Here is a 19,474-nt window from a genome sequence, read left to right as displayed (position 1 = left end):
GGCCTAAGCCTTTGGCATATGTGATGCTAGATCAGCCATCTTGTAATCATAAGGTGTCTAAAGCATGTTAAAGATAAATGAGTAGAAGGATAAAAGAGGTGCTCTTTGTAAATATCCTGGGGTCCATTTTGGCCCTGGATGACCCCTGGGAGGAAAAAAATCCTAACTTAAGTCTTAAACTGCTATTTTGGGTCTCTGTTAGTAGGAGCCAACATGATTCCTAAGTGACACAGTTTCATATCACAATTTATGCAATTAAACTAAAAAAAAAAATAAATAAACGAAGCATTCAAGTCAAGAAGTTAGAAACAAAACAACAAAATAAAATGAAGGAAAGCAGAAGGAAATAATAAAAATCAAACTAGAACTCAGTAAATTAGAAAATTTTAAAGAAATGATCAATAAATCTAAGAGCTACTTCTTTAGGGAAACAACAATTAAAAAATATATATCACATATTCTACTGGTATAATCAAGAAATAGAAGAAGAAAGCACAAATAAAATTAGATAGTGAGAACTAGATATAGAGGAAATGGAATTATTCAGATTTTGCAAAACTCTGTGCAAATAAATTTGAAAATGTGGATCAAATAGGTGATTTTCTTGGAAAATATGCTACTAGACTGACTCCAGAATAGGAAGAAAACTCAAAAAGGCCCCTAAAACTGAGAGACTTGAGACAGCTGTGATCTGTGACCTGTCGGTACTACCCTTCTGGGTCTTCTTTGCCATTGCAGTTTTTCCAAGTTATAGAAATGGAAAGCATTTCTGGTGGGGGCATCTGAGAGTGTGGGCCAGGGTGGGCATCCTGTCCTGCCAGGTCAGCTGTCTGCAGTCATCTGACAAGGGTGGTCAGGAAGGTGAAGGCAGTGGTTCTCAGCATCAGGACCTATCACAAAAATAAAGAGCCTGAGTCTTCTTTTTTGTCATACCATTTTTCAGATCAATATGCTACTTGAACTTCTTTGGTAAGAAAAAAGGATTGAAAATTAGTTTTAATGATTTATTCTCACTGTTTGTCTCACAAACAACTGATTCCTTAGAGCAAGAATGTTTTAAACATTATATCCAAATAAATAATATTAAAGATTTATAGTAGGGTTGTGCATAAAAAAGGCTGAAAGTATTTTGAGAGGAAAATTAACAGTAGAGGAAAAAAGAAAAATCGTGAGCTCCAGAGCTCCTTAGCTCCTCATTATTTTCATGGAAAAGTACCTTGTTCTCAGGTGGTGGTAACTGGAACATTCTATTGGTTAAAAATAAATAGCATAAAGTGTGAGAAAAACAACCAAGGAAAGAAAAGCAACCAGAACAGCCCCTAAGCCAGAAACAGAAAAATGAAGTTATGCCAAAGGTGTCAGGTCATTACCATAATTGTCTACCTCGGGCCAGGGTTCAAACCCAGTGTTGACAAACACAGTGGTCACATGAGCTCAAAGGCATCCGAGCAGGGCTGTTTGGGTGGGTCGGGGAGGGCTGCCAGGGGCGAGGTGCTGTTCAGCGTTTGCTCTTTGCTGTTTAAAGTATCTTGTTTTCTTTGAACTTTGAAGATTCTCGCTCATAATTATTCCAGTCTTCATTCAAGCAGATGTAATTCTAACCTAGTGTCCTCTTTTTACCCCATGTCTCCCTGGAACAGTGAACCATGGAGTTGTATTTTGGAGAATATCAACATGTTCAGCAGGAATATGGCGTTCATCTGAGACTCGCAAGTGATGAGACCAAAAAACCAAGGAATTCCCAGCACTCTAAGACAGGCTCCTATGGGGTTAGTATTAGGGTCCAGGGAATCGATGGCCATCCCTACATAGTCCTGAATAATACAGAGCGCTGTCTAGCCGGCACATCTTTTTCTGAAAATGGGCCATCGTTTCCATCTCCAGTGATAAATAAAATGCCTGTACATTCCAGCAATGGGTCTGTGCTAGAGGAGAACAGTGCAGAAGAATTACAGCTCCCAGAAAACCCATATGCTCAGCCCAGCCCAGTAAGAAAACTGAAACAGCCTTCTCTCAGTGAGTGCAGGAATGGAATTCTAGATCGCAAAGATGGGCCAGTGAAGCCTTCCCATGTGCTGAACTTTCAGAGGCATCCAGAGCTTTTGCAGCCCTATGACCCTGAAAAGAATGAGTTGAACTTACAAAATCATCAACCTTCTGAGGGTAATTGGTTAAAAACTTTAACAGAGAAAGGTACCAACAATAAGAAGCCTTGGACTTGCTTTCCCAGACCTAGCAATCCCCAGACTCCCAGCCCTCCCTTGGAAGACCAGGCCCAATCCAATGTGACAGCCATTCGCTTATGCAGCTCTGTGGTCATAGATGACCCCCCAAAGCAGACCTCAGTGTGTGTAAATGTTCAGAGCTGCACCAAGGAGGCGGTGGTGGAGGAAGCCCTTTCCCCCAGCAGGAGGCCCCTAACTGCCCATAGCCTGCATGCTCACGCCGAAACCAAGAAAACCAGGCCAGATGTTCTTCCCTTCCGGCGACAAGACTCAGCGGGACCTGTCCTGGACGGAGCTCGGTCACGGAGGTCCTCCTCGTCATCAACAACTCCCACTTCAGCCAACTCTTTGTACAGATTTTTACTTGATGATCAGGAATGTGCCATCCATGCTGACAATGTCAATCGTCATGAAAATAGAAGGTATATCCCGTTCTTGCCAGGAACCGGGCGGGATATTGATACAGGATCCATTCCTGGTGTGGATCAGTTAATTGAAAAATTTGATCAAAAATCTGGGCTTCAGAGAAGAGGAAGGTCTGGGAAGCGAAACAGAATCAATCCAGATGACAGGAAAAGATCCAGAAGCGTGGATAGTGCCTTTCCTTTTGGTCTCCAAGGGAACTCGGAATACCTAACAGAATTTAGCAGGAACTTGGGCAAGTCGAGCGAACACCTCCTCCGCCCATCCCAGGTGTGCCCGCAGAGGCCGCCGGTGCAGGAGCACCGTGGGAAACAAAGTGTGGCCCGCACCTTTGCAAAGCTGCAGGGGACAGCTCATGGTGTTCAGTGTGTGCCCCCCAGGGCTCCCCAGCAGAACATAGATGGCAGAGTTCCGGAAAGCAAAGATGGTCAGGAAAGTGTGATGATTTGTGCATCCTCTCTCCCAGCACAGAGTAAAAAGGAGGAGGAAATAAAAACTGCCACTGCTACGTTGATGTTACAGAATCGAGCTGTAGCAACTTTGCCTGATTCTGGTGCCAAGAAAATTTCTGTGAAGACATTTCCTTCCACCTCTAATACTCAGGTAACACTAGTGTGATTCCTGTTTTATTTGTTGTTGTTTGTTTTGTTTTCTTTCTAAGTGATCCGAATGATACACTCATGTTGCTGGAGGCTGTAGGAATACATGTCCTCAATCTTAAATCAGTAATTGCAGATCTGACTTTTTAAGGATCAGATTATATCCTATAGATTATGTCCTATTGCCAACTATATAGTTTTCTAGGTTATTTCAAATACAACTAGATTCCCATGTGGTCTTTCTGTAAAGTAACTGGTCAAACACTACAGAGAGGCTCAATTTTTCTGTTTGTATATGTGTGAAACCTGAAAGTATGCAGAATTTGTTTCCACATAGAGGTTCAATGGTTAGATTTATGTAGATGTGTGTTAATTGCCCTCGTGAACTTGAGTGACTGGGTTAATTTCTAGCCTGAGAAATTAGGTTAGTCCTAATTTGGGTTTACTGTAGAGTGATGGAATCTAAGTGGTACATTTAATGTTTTGGTAGTAACAATTAAAAATAATGATATTTATAAAAATGATAATAAGGTTGGTAAATGTGAGGCACTATTTGTTGTATATTATAGGATCGCGCCAAACCTATGAAGATAGGTACTATTAATCTCAATTTATAGGTGAAAAAATTGAGGTTACAGAGCTCGTAAGCTCTGTTGTTGGAACTGGCTGTAATGAGGATGATTACTGGAGGAATTGTTTTTGGAAAGTAGGAATGTGTTTGGAAGCTGCTGCTTCAGGGTCTTGCCTACTTCCTGGGAACGTCCTCCTTGCAACCTAATAACAGACATTATGTTCCAGGCCACACCAGATCTCTTAAAGGGCCAGCAGGAGCTCACCCAACAAACCAATGAGGAGACGGCCAAGCAGATACTTTATAATTACCTCAAAGAAGGGTGAGTGATTTTGTTAAAGAGCGAAGTATTCATTTCTGGTGGGACTCTTAATTTTCTTTTCTAGGCCTTGTGTTTTACCTTCCCTTCCTGCCCTGTGTGAGCTATTTGAGGGTTAAGACCCCATGGCTGGAGTTTTCATAATAGCGTTGAGGTCCTGGGTGGTAGGGGGTGGGAATTGGGGAGGGGAGTGCAGGGAAGGACATCATACTTTAGAAATTAAAAATGAATATATTTTTTAAATGGCCCTTCACTATTTCAAAAACAAATGTAAAGATAGAAGAATGTCTACTATTCAGTTTTGAATTGAGTCTGTCATCACCTTGAATTCTTTCATGCACACAGTAGTCCTCAATGGTCCCTTATGAGAAGTTACAAATAAAAGTGCCCCCTTGTCCCTTACCCAGAGTTGACACTGGCCAGGAGCCCCCACTTCCATTATTTGTCAAGCACGTATGAATCATTTAAAAGCAGCACTTTCCATACATACATATCTTAGAGGTTGAGTTCGAGTAATCTGGTTTTCCTTCCTTACTTTGATACTGTGCTGGAATTCCAGGCAAGGAATTTGGTTTCTGTTTCAGTTCTCTCAGCAGATATGATTAAGAAGAAGAAAAAAAAGCTTTACAGTCTGACATGACTGAAAGCCAGCCGCTTGGCAAATACTCACTGGTATCAAAACACTTCATGTTTTTGTATTGTGCTGTACAATTATTTGTCAGTATTATAGGGCTGGCAGAATAGTCAGTTTCAAAATATAAGATAAGGACTCTTTTGGAAAAAAAAAAATGTAACCAGAGAGATTCTTTTAGCTAAGAACCAGTTGTTAGTATCTCCCCGTGAAGGGATTTACCATGTTAAGATTAAGGTAGAAGAACTTTTGATTTTTACAGTTCTTTAAATTTTGTTTTTGTTTTTGGCTCATGATTTATTGAGAGACTGGTGAGACAGACTTTTTAGTGGGAGGTGCCTATTTTTAATTTATTTTAAATCTTTTTCTTGTAATTGCCAGGTGTGTAGTAGAAGGTGTGGTAGAAGTTAATAAAATTTTATCTGATCATTATCTGTGAAAGTCTAGACAGGGGACAATCTTGGCTTGTGTGCTTTATTTTTTTAAATGTAGGCTAAATGAGTTACAGTCATTGTAGATTGTTCTTGGTGTAAGATTTACACACACACACAGACACACACACAGCACAAAGAAAAGAATTCCTTTTAGAGTGAATATGAGTCATTTGATTCAAACAACAAATTACTCAGTTTTCACTGGATGTTTTCTCAAAGCTTATTTAGAATATGGTTATGTCTCGGTCTCATGTATGAAAATGGAACCCCCTGTCCCAGATTGAGTGGTAACATGTAACAATTTACTTGAAGAAAAATACACCATGCATCCTGCTTTTCTCACACTGGTTTTGTTTGCAGCCTTGATTTGTGCTTTTTGCAATTTATCTTTTTAAAGGGCTTGTCGTATGTGTGTTGTGACACATAAAATGTTCTGAGACCAATGGCTGTGCCCTCATTGTTTGCTCCGCTGTGTCTTTTTCAGAAGTACTGATAATGATGATGCCACTAAAAGGAAAGTCAACTTGGTCTTTGAGAAAATCCAGACTTTAAAGTCTCGAGCTGCAGGGAATGCACAAGGAAATAATCAAGTAAATTGAAGTTTTGTATTTTGAGGAGTGCATTTAACCAGGAATGTGGTAAACAACTTGCTGTTTCTTCAGTCTATGCGTTTGTTTACAGAAGTAAGTGGGAAGTTTCCTAAGTAGGAAGCAGTACCTGAGGTGGAGGTCCATGTTTTAGATATTATTAATTTGTACCCTGCTTTTTTTCAGAAAGGTAAGATATTTTATCAAAAAATGCATTAACTATAACAGGATGACATAAATAGGTGAAATTTAGAAGGGGAAAGTCAGAGCAGGAAGAATGGAATGACATAACAGATGGAGAGCTCTAGCACTGTCGTAGGAAGGTTTGGAGGGTAAGTGTGGGCAGGCTTGGACCCGTGGACCTTCAGGTGTGAGGTAGAACAAGGACTAGTGACAGGTGAGGCCATCTGACATGGTATAGAGGGAGGGAAGGAGTGGAGTGCTGCCAGATTCTTTTCTGAAAAAAACTGCCTGTTTAATTGATTGTGCTGAATTTGGGTTGAGACCCAGAGATTTTTTAGTTTAAGGAAGGAGTCATCTCATATTTGATAAACATCTGCTCTATGCCAGATGCAATGTGTGCCCTGAAAGGAAGAAGCCCTTAAGGGAGGACAGATAAAAGCTTGGGCCTCAGTCCTACACCACCTCATGTCAGGACTCATTTCTCTTGCCTGTGCATCTTCCCTTCCCCCCCAGGGGAATTCTGCATGGGAAGGGAAGAGAAGGTACCCAGAGGTGGGTAACACAGAGTCTATAACTTCTTTTTAACTTTGGACACGTGTGTAGAGGATAGTTTTAGGCATTAACTACCCTCTTTTCTGTCCTACTCAGTCTTTCCCTAGCACTCAGCTAACCCATAACTGCTGCTCTGCCCTCAAACAGAGCTGTGCCATATATGTGTAGACACACACACACACACACACACACACACACACACACACACACACACACACACACACACACACTCACACGGAGTCTTTAAATCATACCTCTTGCTCATGGGCAGCCTCCAGGAGCTCTACATAGTTCTTAAAATTAGTTCAATATTTTTTGCTAAAACTTTCAATTCCAAATTACCGTTGTGGTTCTTCCTTTTTGTTTACCTGCATATTCTTAGGGAGAACACAGTCTTTGACCTTGATGTTAAGGTTGTCACTGTGAGTCACAGACCAGGGGTACCCCACTTGAACTGGGGGGGTCAGAGCAGCCCTTCTGGAGACAATGACACTAATGGTGTCTCAGATGATCATAGAGTTCTCTTTGCGAAGGAGGAAAGGCAGGGTGTTCTAGGTCGAGGGAATAGCATGAACAAATATAGAGAGGCATGGGATTGCCATGTTTAAGGAACTGGAGGTAATTTAGCGTAGCTGGAACACAGAGCCAGGATGTGGGGAGGAAGAGCTGGATAGGAAGGACCTCGGAAATCACACATGAAGTTTCCATTTCAGGCTGCAGGGGATGGGCTACCGTTGATGGATTTTAAACAGGCATGAGTATCGTCATATTTGTAAGTGTTCATTCCTTCTGTCGCTTTTGGAGAGAGGTAAGATTAGAGGAAGGCAGGTCAGTTAAGAAGCTGCTGTCAAACCAAGCAAGAGATGATGAGGCCATGAACGAGGCTCTTACATTCCGGCTCCGACCGCAGTGCTGTGACTCTTCAGTTGCCCACATTTTTCTACTCCCTTTTTCTCTCTCCTGTTTTCTGAATCTGATTATTTTCTGGCAAACATTTTGGAGTTTTACATTTTCGGTGTCAGTTAAATGATGACCTAGGAGAGAATGTAAGAACCCTCTCCCTTGTGGATTGAGACCAGAAAACAGCAAAGCGGGGAGAGTTCTTGTTCGGGAAAGAACAGTGTACATTTCCCTCACTGGGATGGATTTAGATTTCCAAAATGGATTGTTCTCATTTTGCCTGAGGAAATTGGAAGTCCTGTGTTTTTGTTGACTCAGGTTCTCTCCCCTTCACAGGAGGTGGGGAAGTGGCTCATTTCAAGTTTATCACATGAAACTCACACCTGGATGCAGGGACATGAGAGCCAAGATGCTGCCTTCTCTAGCTTTCATTCCTACTTTTATCCCTTCCCCTCACCTGTTTGTAGTTTTCTAGCCACTTTGCTGTAGGATGTTAGCCAAATCCTTTTGAGAGCATCTTCCTGTTATTATTTCCGTGGAAGAAAAAAGAATGAGACCCATTAGTATTCATACTCAGATCAGAGGTGATGTTTTAGAATAGACTCTCTTTTATCTGGTGCCTCTCCATTATGTCTCTCTCCGCTATGGAAATGTAACATCTAAAAGAAGAAAGCCAATTTAGTCAACATACATTTATTTAATTGCACGCAGGCATATGCAGAGAGTGAGGGATAAAAATCTCATGGCCAGTTACGGAGCTGTAATCCTTGGTGTATGTACAAAGGACCCTGGGGATAGACGAATCTTCAACAAATATTTATTTCTTATATTGTTTTATTGGAGTATATGTTACATACAGGAAGTTGCCCAAATCTTAACTATTCATTGAATTTTTAATAGGCTTGCATCCATGCAAATACCACTCAGATCAAGATATGGAACACTCCCATCACCCAGAATCTAGAATTTATTGTGGAAAAGCTTTTAATGTTTTGCTTATCCTAAATTCAATACACTAATATTTCATAAAATTCTACAGAATAGGTACTTCCAACAAATACACCACCTATGCAAAATTTAGTCATATTGGACTAGTGAGATATCTGATGAAATGATTCCTGTGACTGTGGTAAATGCTGTAAAATCAAGTTCACTGGAGTCCCGAGGGGTCCAGCTCTGGCTGTGATTAACTCTGCCTGTGAAGTCAGGGAAGGTTCTGCCTAGGGGTTGTCATTCGAATTGGGTCTTAAGATGTTTAGTGTGTACTTCATCTGTTAGTGCCCTGGTTATATTTTGGCGGGAAGAGAATTAAAATAAAGCATCCTGAACGTTTAAATTAGGATATCTTTGCAATTAATTATAGGCTTCTAATTCCTCATCTGAGGTCAAAGATCTATTGGAACAGAAAAACAAGTTGACCGTAGAAGTGGCTGAACTTCAGAGACAACTTCAACTGGAAATCAAGGTATCTGGTTTTCCTTCTGTGTTATTTTTTTCCATTTCTGTCTTGCTTGATAAAGAATATTTTAAATGCATTAGGATGCCCAGGTGAAGTGAAAGCCATTTTTTTTTCCTCCAAATAAACATTCCTCTCATCACTGAGGAAATTCCTGTGTATTTGGCTGCTGTTATCCAAAGAAAAATTTTTTTAACTAAGCAAAGTATGTAGAGGCTGTTTGCTTTGACAGAGTGAAAGAAACTGTTAGATTCAGGCAGGCCAACAGGAAACTAAATGTATATAAAACATTTGAACTAAGAAATAGTAATAGCAGAATGAGGTTTAGCTGTGTTTGTGTTTTTTCTTTTGAGAGTATTACAATTCATTAAATATAAATATTTAATATTCTTTCTAGTTATGAGCTCCTTTCCTTAATTATGTAGTTTAATCAAGTTGTTTAACAACGTAGGTTCATAATTTTGTGTCAATGCTGGTAATTGAAGCCATTTTAATATATTTGGTTATCCTCACTTTGTATGTCTTTCCAAAAACGTTGTGTACAAACCATGCTTTCAATGTTGGCCTCCAAGTTTTTTAATAAGAAACTTTCTTTTTGTAAAAAAAGATTAAATAGAAGTAATAATGTAAGTGCAAAGACATGGAGTTCATCAGAACTTAGATGTAGGCTTTGGTGGGATTCGTGTACAGTGGAGGTACTTTAAAATACCACCGATTCGTATTAGAATCAACAGAACATCAAAGGAGAGAGAGAGAAAATGAGAGCAAACTTGGGAGAGCTCCGAAGCCAACTCGACAGTCAGGTGGAGGAGAACTCCGCATTGCAACGACGACTGGAAAAAAGCGAAGGGGAGCTCCGGAAAAACCTGGAGGAGTAAGTTCGGGACCAAGAGCCTGTCACCCTTCCTGGGTTCTTGCATCGTCTGTAGCCAGCCTTCCAAATATTTGCAGAGGCTGCTGACCCTTCCTTTCCTCCCTCTTATCCTTGTAAAACTGTGAGGCTGGTGACATGGGTAGCCTGGCAAACAGGAAGGTTAATAATTATTAAAATTCTCTGTGCATCTTGAAGTACTCTGATGTCTCATAAAGTTTCAGCCCTTAACATGGATCTCATAGCAGGCAAGTGGGAAGCAGGGAACACCGAGTGATGATATCTAAAGACTGAGATTTCAAGGAGCCTGGACCTCGCCTCCAAAAGGCAGGTGTAGTGGGGCCTCCACAATCTCCCTGCTTGTGGGTTTTATCCTGGATGGTGCTGGTCTCTGTGACCAGTGCATCTACCCCTTGTGAGTCTGCAGGTAAGAAAAAGTACGTCCAAGGCAGCCCTGCCATTGTGTTTTATTAAAATCTGTGGCCAAAGGACTTAAAATGAAGGTATGAAAATGCACAGTGCTAGGAAACCCTGTGGACACAACAGAAGCCTTAAGTGAAAGGTTAAGCAGGAGTGAAACCTAGAGGGGAATTTAAGAAAAACAGGACATTACGTGATAAAAGCATTTGGTTTGATGGTGGAGTTCTTCCTTTTAAAACATTTGTTGAGGTTAATTTCAGAAAAGAAGTTAGTAAGAAAAAAAATCAGAACATTTAGGGTACAGTTAAGACTTTACAAAAATAAAAAGATACCAGAGTTGTGAGTTTGGTTTACAGCAGAGGTTGGCAAATGATTTCTGTCAGATAGTGATTATTTTAGGGTTTGGAGGCAATATAGTCTTTGTTGCAACCGCTTAACTCTGCCATTATATTGTGGAAATGGCCACAGGCAATATGTAAATGAACGAGCATGACTGTGTTCTAGTAAAACTACTTACAAAAACAGGCAGTGGGCCAGATTTGCCCATAGGCCATAATTTGCTGGCTCCCTGGTCTAGAGTACTCGGGTGACAGAGGTTAGGGGGGTGGCAGAGTGTGTGGTGGCTTTAGTGAAAAAACATCAACAAATTTGGTTTTTGTCATTTCCCCATCTTCTGAGTCCACATTTTATTATCCTAAAGTGTCTCTGCATAAACTTCCCCATTTCATTGGCTTGAGTTCTCATTTGCTGTCTTGTTGGGCAAATTAGACTGCAGCCATGAGTTCTTACCAGGTGCCTTTTCAGGTTGGTGATTCCTGAGCAGTGCAAAACGGGAATGGGAGGCTCCTTGGGCTTTAGAGGACTCTGTGTGACCATCTGAAGGTCTGAATCAGACTGTACGGACACTGGCAGAGCCCAGGAGGGTCTCTCTGATGGGCTTCCTTCCCTACTAGGCTGTTCCAGGTGAAGATGGAACGGGAACAGCACCAGACTGAGATCAGGGATCTCCAGGACCAGCTCTCAGAAATGCATGATGAACTGGACAGTGCTAAACAATCCGAGGACAGGGAGAAGGGGGCTCTGATTGAGGTAAGGGGGCCTGTGGGGTCAGGTGACAGGGGAGGCACCCCCTGTCTGGAGACCATGGGATGGGTTGGGGACTGGGTGCTATGAGCCATTTTCTGTGTTCATCTGCTCCACTTGGGCCTGTGGTTAGATTCTGCGAGAGCATCGTATGTAATGGTTTTTAAACATTGCCTTAGGAAAATTTTCAACCATACCGACAAGTAAAAAATAATATAGTACATTAACACCCATAGACTCCCAGCCCAGATCCAACAGTTGTCAATATTTTGCCATATTTACTTCATTTATTCATCCGTCCCTCCATTTATCCTTCTGTTTTTTTGTTTGTTTGCTGCACCATTTCAAAGTAAATTACGGATAACTCCATGCATGCCTCCCCCCCAGATTCTTCAGCATGCATCTTTGAAAAATTTGGGAATTTTTTTAACATAACTATAATACCATTATCATACCTAAAAAGTTAATATTTCCTATAATATGTGATATAAAAATAATTCTAATACCCAGTCCTTATTCAAAATTTCCCAGTTATCCCCCAAGTATATTTTATAGTTGTTTTTCCCCCCAAGCCAGCATTCAATCAGGAATCGCACATTGCTTTCATTGTTATGTCTCCAATTTTATTTACCTTTGAATAGCTCCCCGGTCCCCTATCCTGTACTGTCTGCTCGCTCTCTCTCATCCCACTGACCTTCTGAAGAGACGAGGGCAGTGCCCCACATTTTGGATTTGTCTCATTGTTTCCTTATGGTGTTCATTAACTTGTTCTGCTGTCCTCTGCATTTCTAGCAAATTGGAAATTAGATCTAAACACTAATATATTCAGATTAAAATTCGGATGAAAATACTTTGTAAGTGTGCTGTTTATGGAAAAACATTTCAAAGACATTAAGATTATATTAATGCTCATACAGCACTTATCACGGATTAAGTTTTTATTTGTTTAAGGCCCCCACGAAACTGTAACCTCCCTCAGGGCAGGGTTGGCTCAGCACTGTATTGGCAGCAGCTATCACAGTGCCTAGGATAAATGGCAGTTGGTAAATATTTAGTAGGTGATTGGGTGGATCCGTGATGAGTGAATGAATGAATGAATAAATCTATTTGCTGTGTGCTCAGGCTGTCCATCTGGCTTCTGTCCATAAGAATTATTGAATATTTTGCTCTGATTAATAATCTATGAGTCAGTGGATAAATTGGACTCTTTCCTCTCTGCTTAGTATTTGTTAATTATTATGGGCTTTGCAAAGACCATTATTACCTCCTCCTTGAATTAGATGACCACTTTGAGATGTTAGATACACATGTAGGAAATGATTAGAAAACAAGAATGTTTGTTGGTTTTGAACATCTACATTTTTCGCTGAGAATAAGTATAGCTGATGCTCAGAAAAAGAACTTTTTCCTCTGTACCTGTTTAGATGTTTGATATTTGCTGTAGCATTATCATTGCCTGTATTTTTTGCATATTTTGAAATTTATTTCTTTATAAGCTTTGGTTTGTAGGAACAGCCCAACAAATGATACACAATTTAGAACAAAGCCAAAAAAACAGGATCAAAAAATAAAGGTACTTTCTTAGTATTTAATTTTCTATTACTTTTCCCTGGAAGGCTTAGAAGTTTTCTTTGTCTGTTTTTTGGGGTTAGAAGCTTCTGGCTGTTAAGTTCCTGGAGCTCCCTTTAAGCCTCAGTTGTCAGCTGTTTTGTCACCTTCTTCCTTGTTTAGTTTTGAAATAATTCCCCAGGAGGGATTTTAGTTCCTGATTTTTAGGACTTAGACTTTCTCTCTGCCATGACTTGGCAGGAGCTGAGAGGAGTATGGTTGTGGCCACGCCGCACAGTCCTCATGAATTTGTTATGCACCTGGGCAGAGGAGAATAATTTTCTCTTCTTCCCATGTGACAGTCTCTCTGCCCCTATTTAGACCTTTCCTCCTGGACAGGACTCATGCTTATTCCTTACAACCTGATATGTCTCTTTTTATCAAATGATTCCTTAAAACCCGCACATTTGTGGTATTATACTGTTTCTCATGACTCCGCCTTCTTTTTAGGGCTCAGAGTTACAAACCAAGCACCTTAGAATGGAGCTTTGAAAATATGTGCACTGATCACTGAAGTATTATTAAAACAACATAAAATGAAATTTTAAAATGGGGGACACACACATTTTTTTAGTACCTAAATAACTGTTTTTATTTCTGCATTTTCTGTTTGCCTCCCTATCCATTGATAGGTTTCATCCACCTATCTGTATAATATAGGGACAATCATAGTGTCCTGACAGTTTTGATATCTGCTTTGAAAAGTTAGTACATCAGAAATCTTTTCTGTTATTATACTTTACAGTCTTCATATTTCATTTTTAAGGAGATAAACCACAATATATTCAACCACTATTCTATATGTAAGTTTTTTCTCTTTTTGAACAATTGTGAACAAGTGTGTTGAACATATTTTTATATGTATTCTCTTACTACTTTACAAAAATTTCCTAAGGATGAATTCCCAGAAATGATGTCAAAGAACAGTTTATGGCTTTCTCTAAAATAGCTATAAACCTCTTTTGTAGTGATATTACTGAATATTCTACAGATTTTAATGAAAAAGCACTAAAAATATCAGGGGTCTCACCAGCAGGGTTATGTTTTCTAGGGAAAAAAATTACATAACTCTCTGTCAGGCATATTTTTGATATAACACCTTTTACTTACTCTTTCCATGAGCGTGGGCCAGAGATAGGGACCGTATAAAATTTCTGGGAAGTATTTATGCAGAAAGGGTTCTAGATCAGTGTTTTCCTCATTTTGTCATGGAATACTGTAGATAGGTGGTATGTGAAATAAAGCTTTCTGTGGGCAAGTAAGTTGCTCCCTGGACATTCGGGTGCCCCCTCTCAGTGCACCTGCTGTCCGGACAGCCACTTGCTGCTGCTGCTGCTGCTGCTGCTAATAGCTGGTTGTAGAATGAACTTTCTTTTTCTCTCAAAGTCATCCTATAGTGAACAACAACAACAAAAAAGGCGAACTTTCTTTTTTTTTCTCAAAGTCATCAATTATACAGCTTATCCTAAGAAAAGAAAGCATTTTCTACTATTACTTTCTTCCTTTTTTAAAAAAACCATTTTATTCTTCCTTAATGTTCCTTACTGATTCCATATCTTTCCTTCTTTCTTGTCTTTTCAGGTTCTGGTCATATCTTTTCTTTAGTTTAAAAAGGTGGACCTCCTGAAAGGTACTCCCAGCCAAACACAACACTCTGTTTTGTTTGCATCTATCAGATCACAGTGTAATTGTCTATTCTTCAGCCTTCTTGACTGTGTGGTTTTGTGGTCAGGTCTGTAGTGGCCATATGGTGAAGAGAAAGGGCATTAGACCTGATCTGGGTCCCAGTCTTGGCTCTACTGCTTATAAGCTGTGCATCTAAGTCATGTTAATGTCTCAGATCTCCAGTTTTTTTCATTTGTGAATAAGAATAGTAATATTCATCTTGAATATTTATCTCTTTGGATTTTTGCAAATGCTTAGCACAGTTCTTATTACACAGTAAGTACCAAACATAGTCAACTTTTCTAGCTTCCCGCTACACACACACACACACACACACACACACACACACACACACACACACACACACACACACACAGAGTTTTTATTTCCTGGCTGCTTGTCACATATGGAACTACTCTAAATGCATAAAGATTTTGAAAACACTGATTCTGAATAGCCCAAGTTTTCCCTTGTTTTCTTTGATTGAAGTTTCCAGGGAGGCATGTACATCTCTAATGGATGTTTACTTATATTTTGAAGTTTATATGTTTTTCTCTCCCTTCTTTGACTTGATATAATTAAGGCCTGAGGTTTAATTTTTGAAGTTTGTTTTTGATGGAGTGATGTTTTTGAAACCTCATGTGCCTTTTGGTCTGTACTCTGGAAAACTTCAAGTGCTACTAAGTGATATGGCAAGGTGTAATCTGATTGGATTTGTGCAGCACAGTCCACTTAAGCAATAGCCCCAGCCACAGATAACAGCATGTTGGTGTGGAATGGACTATAAAAACCTCAGTTCTTGACATGCATTGGCGGCAGTACACAAATGGCAACATAAAACACAGATATAAGCTGGAAAAGTTAAGTGTGGGAAGAGGAACTGCATTATTGTTCAAACAATCGAGAAATGTGTGAGAGTAACAGCAGGAAACGGGTCAGAATCACCAGGGCTGCTGTGAAGACGCTGGCAGGAGGCTCCATGAAGCCTTAATGGAGTAGCCAACAGCAACAGCGATTGCGGGGAGGCTTTGATCCTCCTGAAGGAGGGGCTGGGCAGCAACAGCAGGCATCACCTTTGATAAATATCAGGACAGAGTATTTATAAGATTTCTATTTGCTGCTTTGGAAGAGCCAGAGCTGCCCTCATTACCTGGATGGGTCTCTTGATGTTTCATCTCAGCTTCTCAATTCCTGATAGTTAGATTCTTGAAGGGTAAAGTCTTCATCTATGCAGTGCAGCTTCACCATGGGCTGCAGAGTTTCCCTGGTTCAATGGATATGCATGCCTAAGAGAGAAGGAGAAAGATTTCATCGTTGGTTACACTTAAGTCAATACAAATCTTTTTATCCTCTTACCAGTGAGACACTTCTTGAATGGAAAGAAGTTTATTATCTTTGAGGCCTCAGGTGCCCAGGTGGTCCGTTTCTGTGATTCTCCAGGAGCTCCAAGAGAATGGCTTGTGTTCTTTGTCAGAAGCCACAAATGAAAGAATAGCCTAGTTTAGAATTCTGATGTCTCCAGATTCCCGCTGTGCTGCACATGTTAATTTATTGATATCCAGAACAGATAGGCACTCCCATTATCATTGATCCATGCTTCAAAACTATAATTAATCAGATCTATATCCTTTCAAGAAGTTGACAGTCTAGAAGGGGAGGTAAGAAAAATGATCAAAGTACATAGAATGCAAGGTAAAAGTATTAAGTGCTTTGAGAAGACTAGCTAACGTGAGATGGGTGTGCAGGAGGGGTATTCAAGGAAGACTTCTTGGAGGAGGTCATATTGTATCTGAGTGTTCAAAGATTTTCTCAAAGGCAAGAAGAGGCAGGACTGAGAGGGAAGAAGGGCAATTCAGGCAGAGGAGTCTGCATGGATGATGTCCTGGAAGCTGCAGATGAGGGACTGGATGTGGAGAGTAGTTGGGTGGCTACTGCAAACCACCTGGGCAGGAGGTGATGAGAGCCTAACCCAGGAAGGTGAGGGAAAGGATCTAAGATGTTACAGAACTCTCTTTTTGGCTGTGCAGGACAAGGACGAGAGAGAAGTCAAAGTTGCTGCCAAGCTCCTGAGCTTAGGTGCTTAGGAAACAGGTGGTGCTGTTCTCAAGAATAATGAACAAAAAAAGAAGAAAGGAAGGAACATGATGAATTCACTTAAAACTGTAATCCTACTGAATCTGAGGTGCCCATGGGACATCCAGATGGATGCATCTAGAAGGTCATTGGATGTATTAGTGTACCTCTGGGTTGGAGGTAAAGGTTTGGGAGTCATTTACATAGAAGTGATAGTTGGAAACAAAATAGATGAGCTTGCCGAAAGAGAATAAAGAATGCAAAGTGCATTCTTGGAGATCATCTTAGCTTTTGGGAGGAGGGAGAGAAAAGCCAGAGAAGATTATCACAGAAAAAGTGGCCAGAGGAAAGAAAACAGGAGGGTGTGTTGTCTTTGCACTACAAGGAAGAAGAGACTCTTAAGGAGACAGGCAGGGAGGATCGAAGGGGTCAAGAAAGTTGAGAAAAGGCCATTGGATGTGGTGATTAAGAGGTCATGGTGACCTTGGAGAGGGCTGCCGTAGTAGATCGGGGTCAAAAGCTATATAGCAAGAGGTTAAGGAGGGAGTGGGTGGTCATGAAGTAGAGGCAGCAAACAGAAATTATGCTTTCAGATGGTGGTAAATCTCGCGGGGTGGCCGAGATTCACGGAAATGGAAAAGAACAAAATGGTAGAAAGAAAAGATAACCAGTGGAGCAAAGACTTGGAGCGGGATGGCTGGGAACAGTTCATTCTCTGTGAAGTGGCTTTGGGTGGAGAAGAACTGAGGTGGAGTGAGGGCATGGCAGGCGGGGGCAGGTCCTGAGCTGGAGGGGAACCCACAAGGTCTAGGACAGAGATGACGAAGTAAAAGGAGTACTGAGCCTTTGGCAGGACATGCTTGGGTTTAGGTAACGTGATTTGTAGTGGAACTTGTTGCCCCAGTTTTGTGGCTCTCCTTGTGAACTCTTGGCAGTTAAGGAGGAGAAAATATGAAAACTGTGCTCTGCTCAGATGGGCAGATGAGATGGAAGGAAAGTGGGAAAAGTCATCTTGACTGCTAGGAATGTGGATGAAGGATCTGACCACACACAGGGTTCTGGGGTATGAGGCAAGCGAGGCTGGCAAGTCAGCACGTCCCCCATGAAGCAGCAGCATACACAGGCCAGTAGCAAGGACAACAGACCGTTGCACAGAAATGAGATGAGATGGAAGAAACAGACATGTTCCTCAAGGCAGTGAAAATTAAATGTTTCCCTTTTCTCCTTCAAATGAAATCAAATCTCAAAGAAGCTGAGACAGATGAATCTTAGGGAATGATAGCCTCTGAGAAGTGCAGGGGGAGAGGAGGAGGGGGTTCAAACAGGTTGTGGCATGAGGAAGGAGAGTGGGAAGGACAGGTGAGGTGGCCATACATCTGGTGGCCAGATGGTGGGGAGATGCAGGGCCGCTCAGAGTGATGGCCAATCTTGACCTCCCCTTGTCCCGTTTCCCCCCACAGGAGCTCTTACAGGCAAAACAGGATCTTAAAGATCTGCTGATAGCCAAAGAGGAGCTAGAAGACCTCTTGAGAAAGCGGGAGCGTGAACTCACGGCCCTGAAGGGGGCCCTGAAAGAAGAGGTTTCCAGCCACGATCAGGAGATGGACAAGCTGAAGGAGCAGTACGATGCGGAGCTGCAGGCCCTGCGGGAGAGTGTGGAGGAAGCAACCAAGGTGAGTCCAGTGAACCAGCTGTCGGACCCTACGGATGTCAGGACGGGGTAAGAGAATCTGGCTCAGGAGCAGGTGAAAGGGTAAGACCACTTCTCCCACACCCATGCAGATTGTTTTTCTTCCTTTTAGTTACAGAGTGAAACTCAGTTTCATCAGATCATGGAAATAAGATTTTTAAAGAATAAGCTCAGTCATTCTGCTGTTGACCCTTCAATACTGCTAAGGACATTGGTTAAAAGCTATTTGCAGGAGGTGAGACTTAGAGGCCCTGAGTGAACTCTTGAAGTTCTGCAGCCCTTTGCAGAGTGTGAGTCTCTTGGTGGTCCTACGGGTCAGAGGCGTAGGTCATTGCGTGACTTTACTAATGCGGCAGAATTTCAGACAGTACCCAGATTTCTGGAATCCCTCACCCCTGCCACAGCCCGTTCCTTTGATTTTGTGCAGGCTTTTGTTAGACAATTCAGGTTCTTTTCCCAGGAAAGTTACAAGAGGGTTAATTGGCTGAATTGCCCAAACCCTTACAAGATAATTATTCTCTTAATTGAATTCTTGGCTCCTACAAATAGATTCTAAATTATGTTGAAGTCTTTTGGTGCAGGCCTCATGTTGGCTGTTGAAGAAGAGAAACAGTTTTGAACAGGAAAATGGTTTGAAATATCATGCCATCTTTAGGGAAAGAGAGGAATTACAGAGTATAAAAATTTCAGATTGTCTGCAATAGAGAGGTTAAAACAGTGAAGAAAGAACTCTTGATATTGTTTGTTTATTCTGTGATGATTACAGTGACAGCTCAGCGCTAGTAGGCCCTCTCTTCCCTGAGCCCCATGGTGATTCACCGATTTTCAATTATGGCATGGTAATTGCAAATGACAAGAAGTGTAAGATGGGTTTGTTTGTTATAACAATAAAAAGTCTGGGAAATAGTCTGCTTGGGGTTATTATAACTTTGAGACAGTTTTTAAAAGCCTCTTGTTGATTCACCAATCTTAGCTTTTTTTGAGAGTTGATTTAATTTGAGGGAGGAAAGTGAAACTGATTTAATTTTCTTTGCTTTTAGGGGACATGTCTGTTTTTTGCCTCTCATTTTATTTCCGTGCAGCAGCCCGGTGTCCTTGTAATTGACCTTTATGTGCTGTTGCTTCATGGAGGACGTGCCAATAGGCTACCGAGCAAAGTGACTTTCCATTGACCCATCATTTCT

The 19,474-nt window shown here is 41.1% G+C and overlaps 1 protein-coding gene across 1 annotated transcript in view; it reads left to right on the top strand.

Moving 5' to 3' along the window:
* Positions 1 to 1,646: 1,646 nt before the first annotated feature.
* CGNL1 (cingulin like 1) overlaps positions 1,647 to 19,474 on the top strand; it is an 88,992-nt gene continuing 71,164 nt past the window's right edge. Inside the window, exons 1-7 of the mRNA XM_063091404.1 lie at positions 1,647 to 3,251; positions 4,046 to 4,140; positions 5,687 to 5,792; positions 8,788 to 8,889; positions 9,606 to 9,754; positions 11,125 to 11,260; positions 18,061 to 18,273. Of these exons, the coding sequence (XP_062947474.1) occupies positions 1,647 to 3,251; positions 4,046 to 4,140; positions 5,687 to 5,792; positions 8,788 to 8,889; positions 9,606 to 9,754; positions 11,125 to 11,260; positions 18,061 to 18,273 (2,406 nt within the window). The remainder of the gene's footprint in view (positions 3,252 to 4,045; positions 4,141 to 5,686; positions 5,793 to 8,787; positions 8,890 to 9,605; positions 9,755 to 11,124; positions 11,261 to 18,060; positions 18,274 to 19,474) is intronic.

This window comes from Cynocephalus volans, chromosome 3 (assembly GCF_027409185.1).
Source record: "Cynocephalus volans isolate mCynVol1 chromosome 3, mCynVol1.pri, whole genome shotgun sequence".
NCBI lineage: Eukaryota > Metazoa > Chordata > Mammalia > Dermoptera > Cynocephalidae > Cynocephalus > Cynocephalus volans.
The sequence above is the reverse complement of the archived record's forward strand: the minus strand, read 5'-3'. Positions and strand labels throughout refer to the sequence as shown.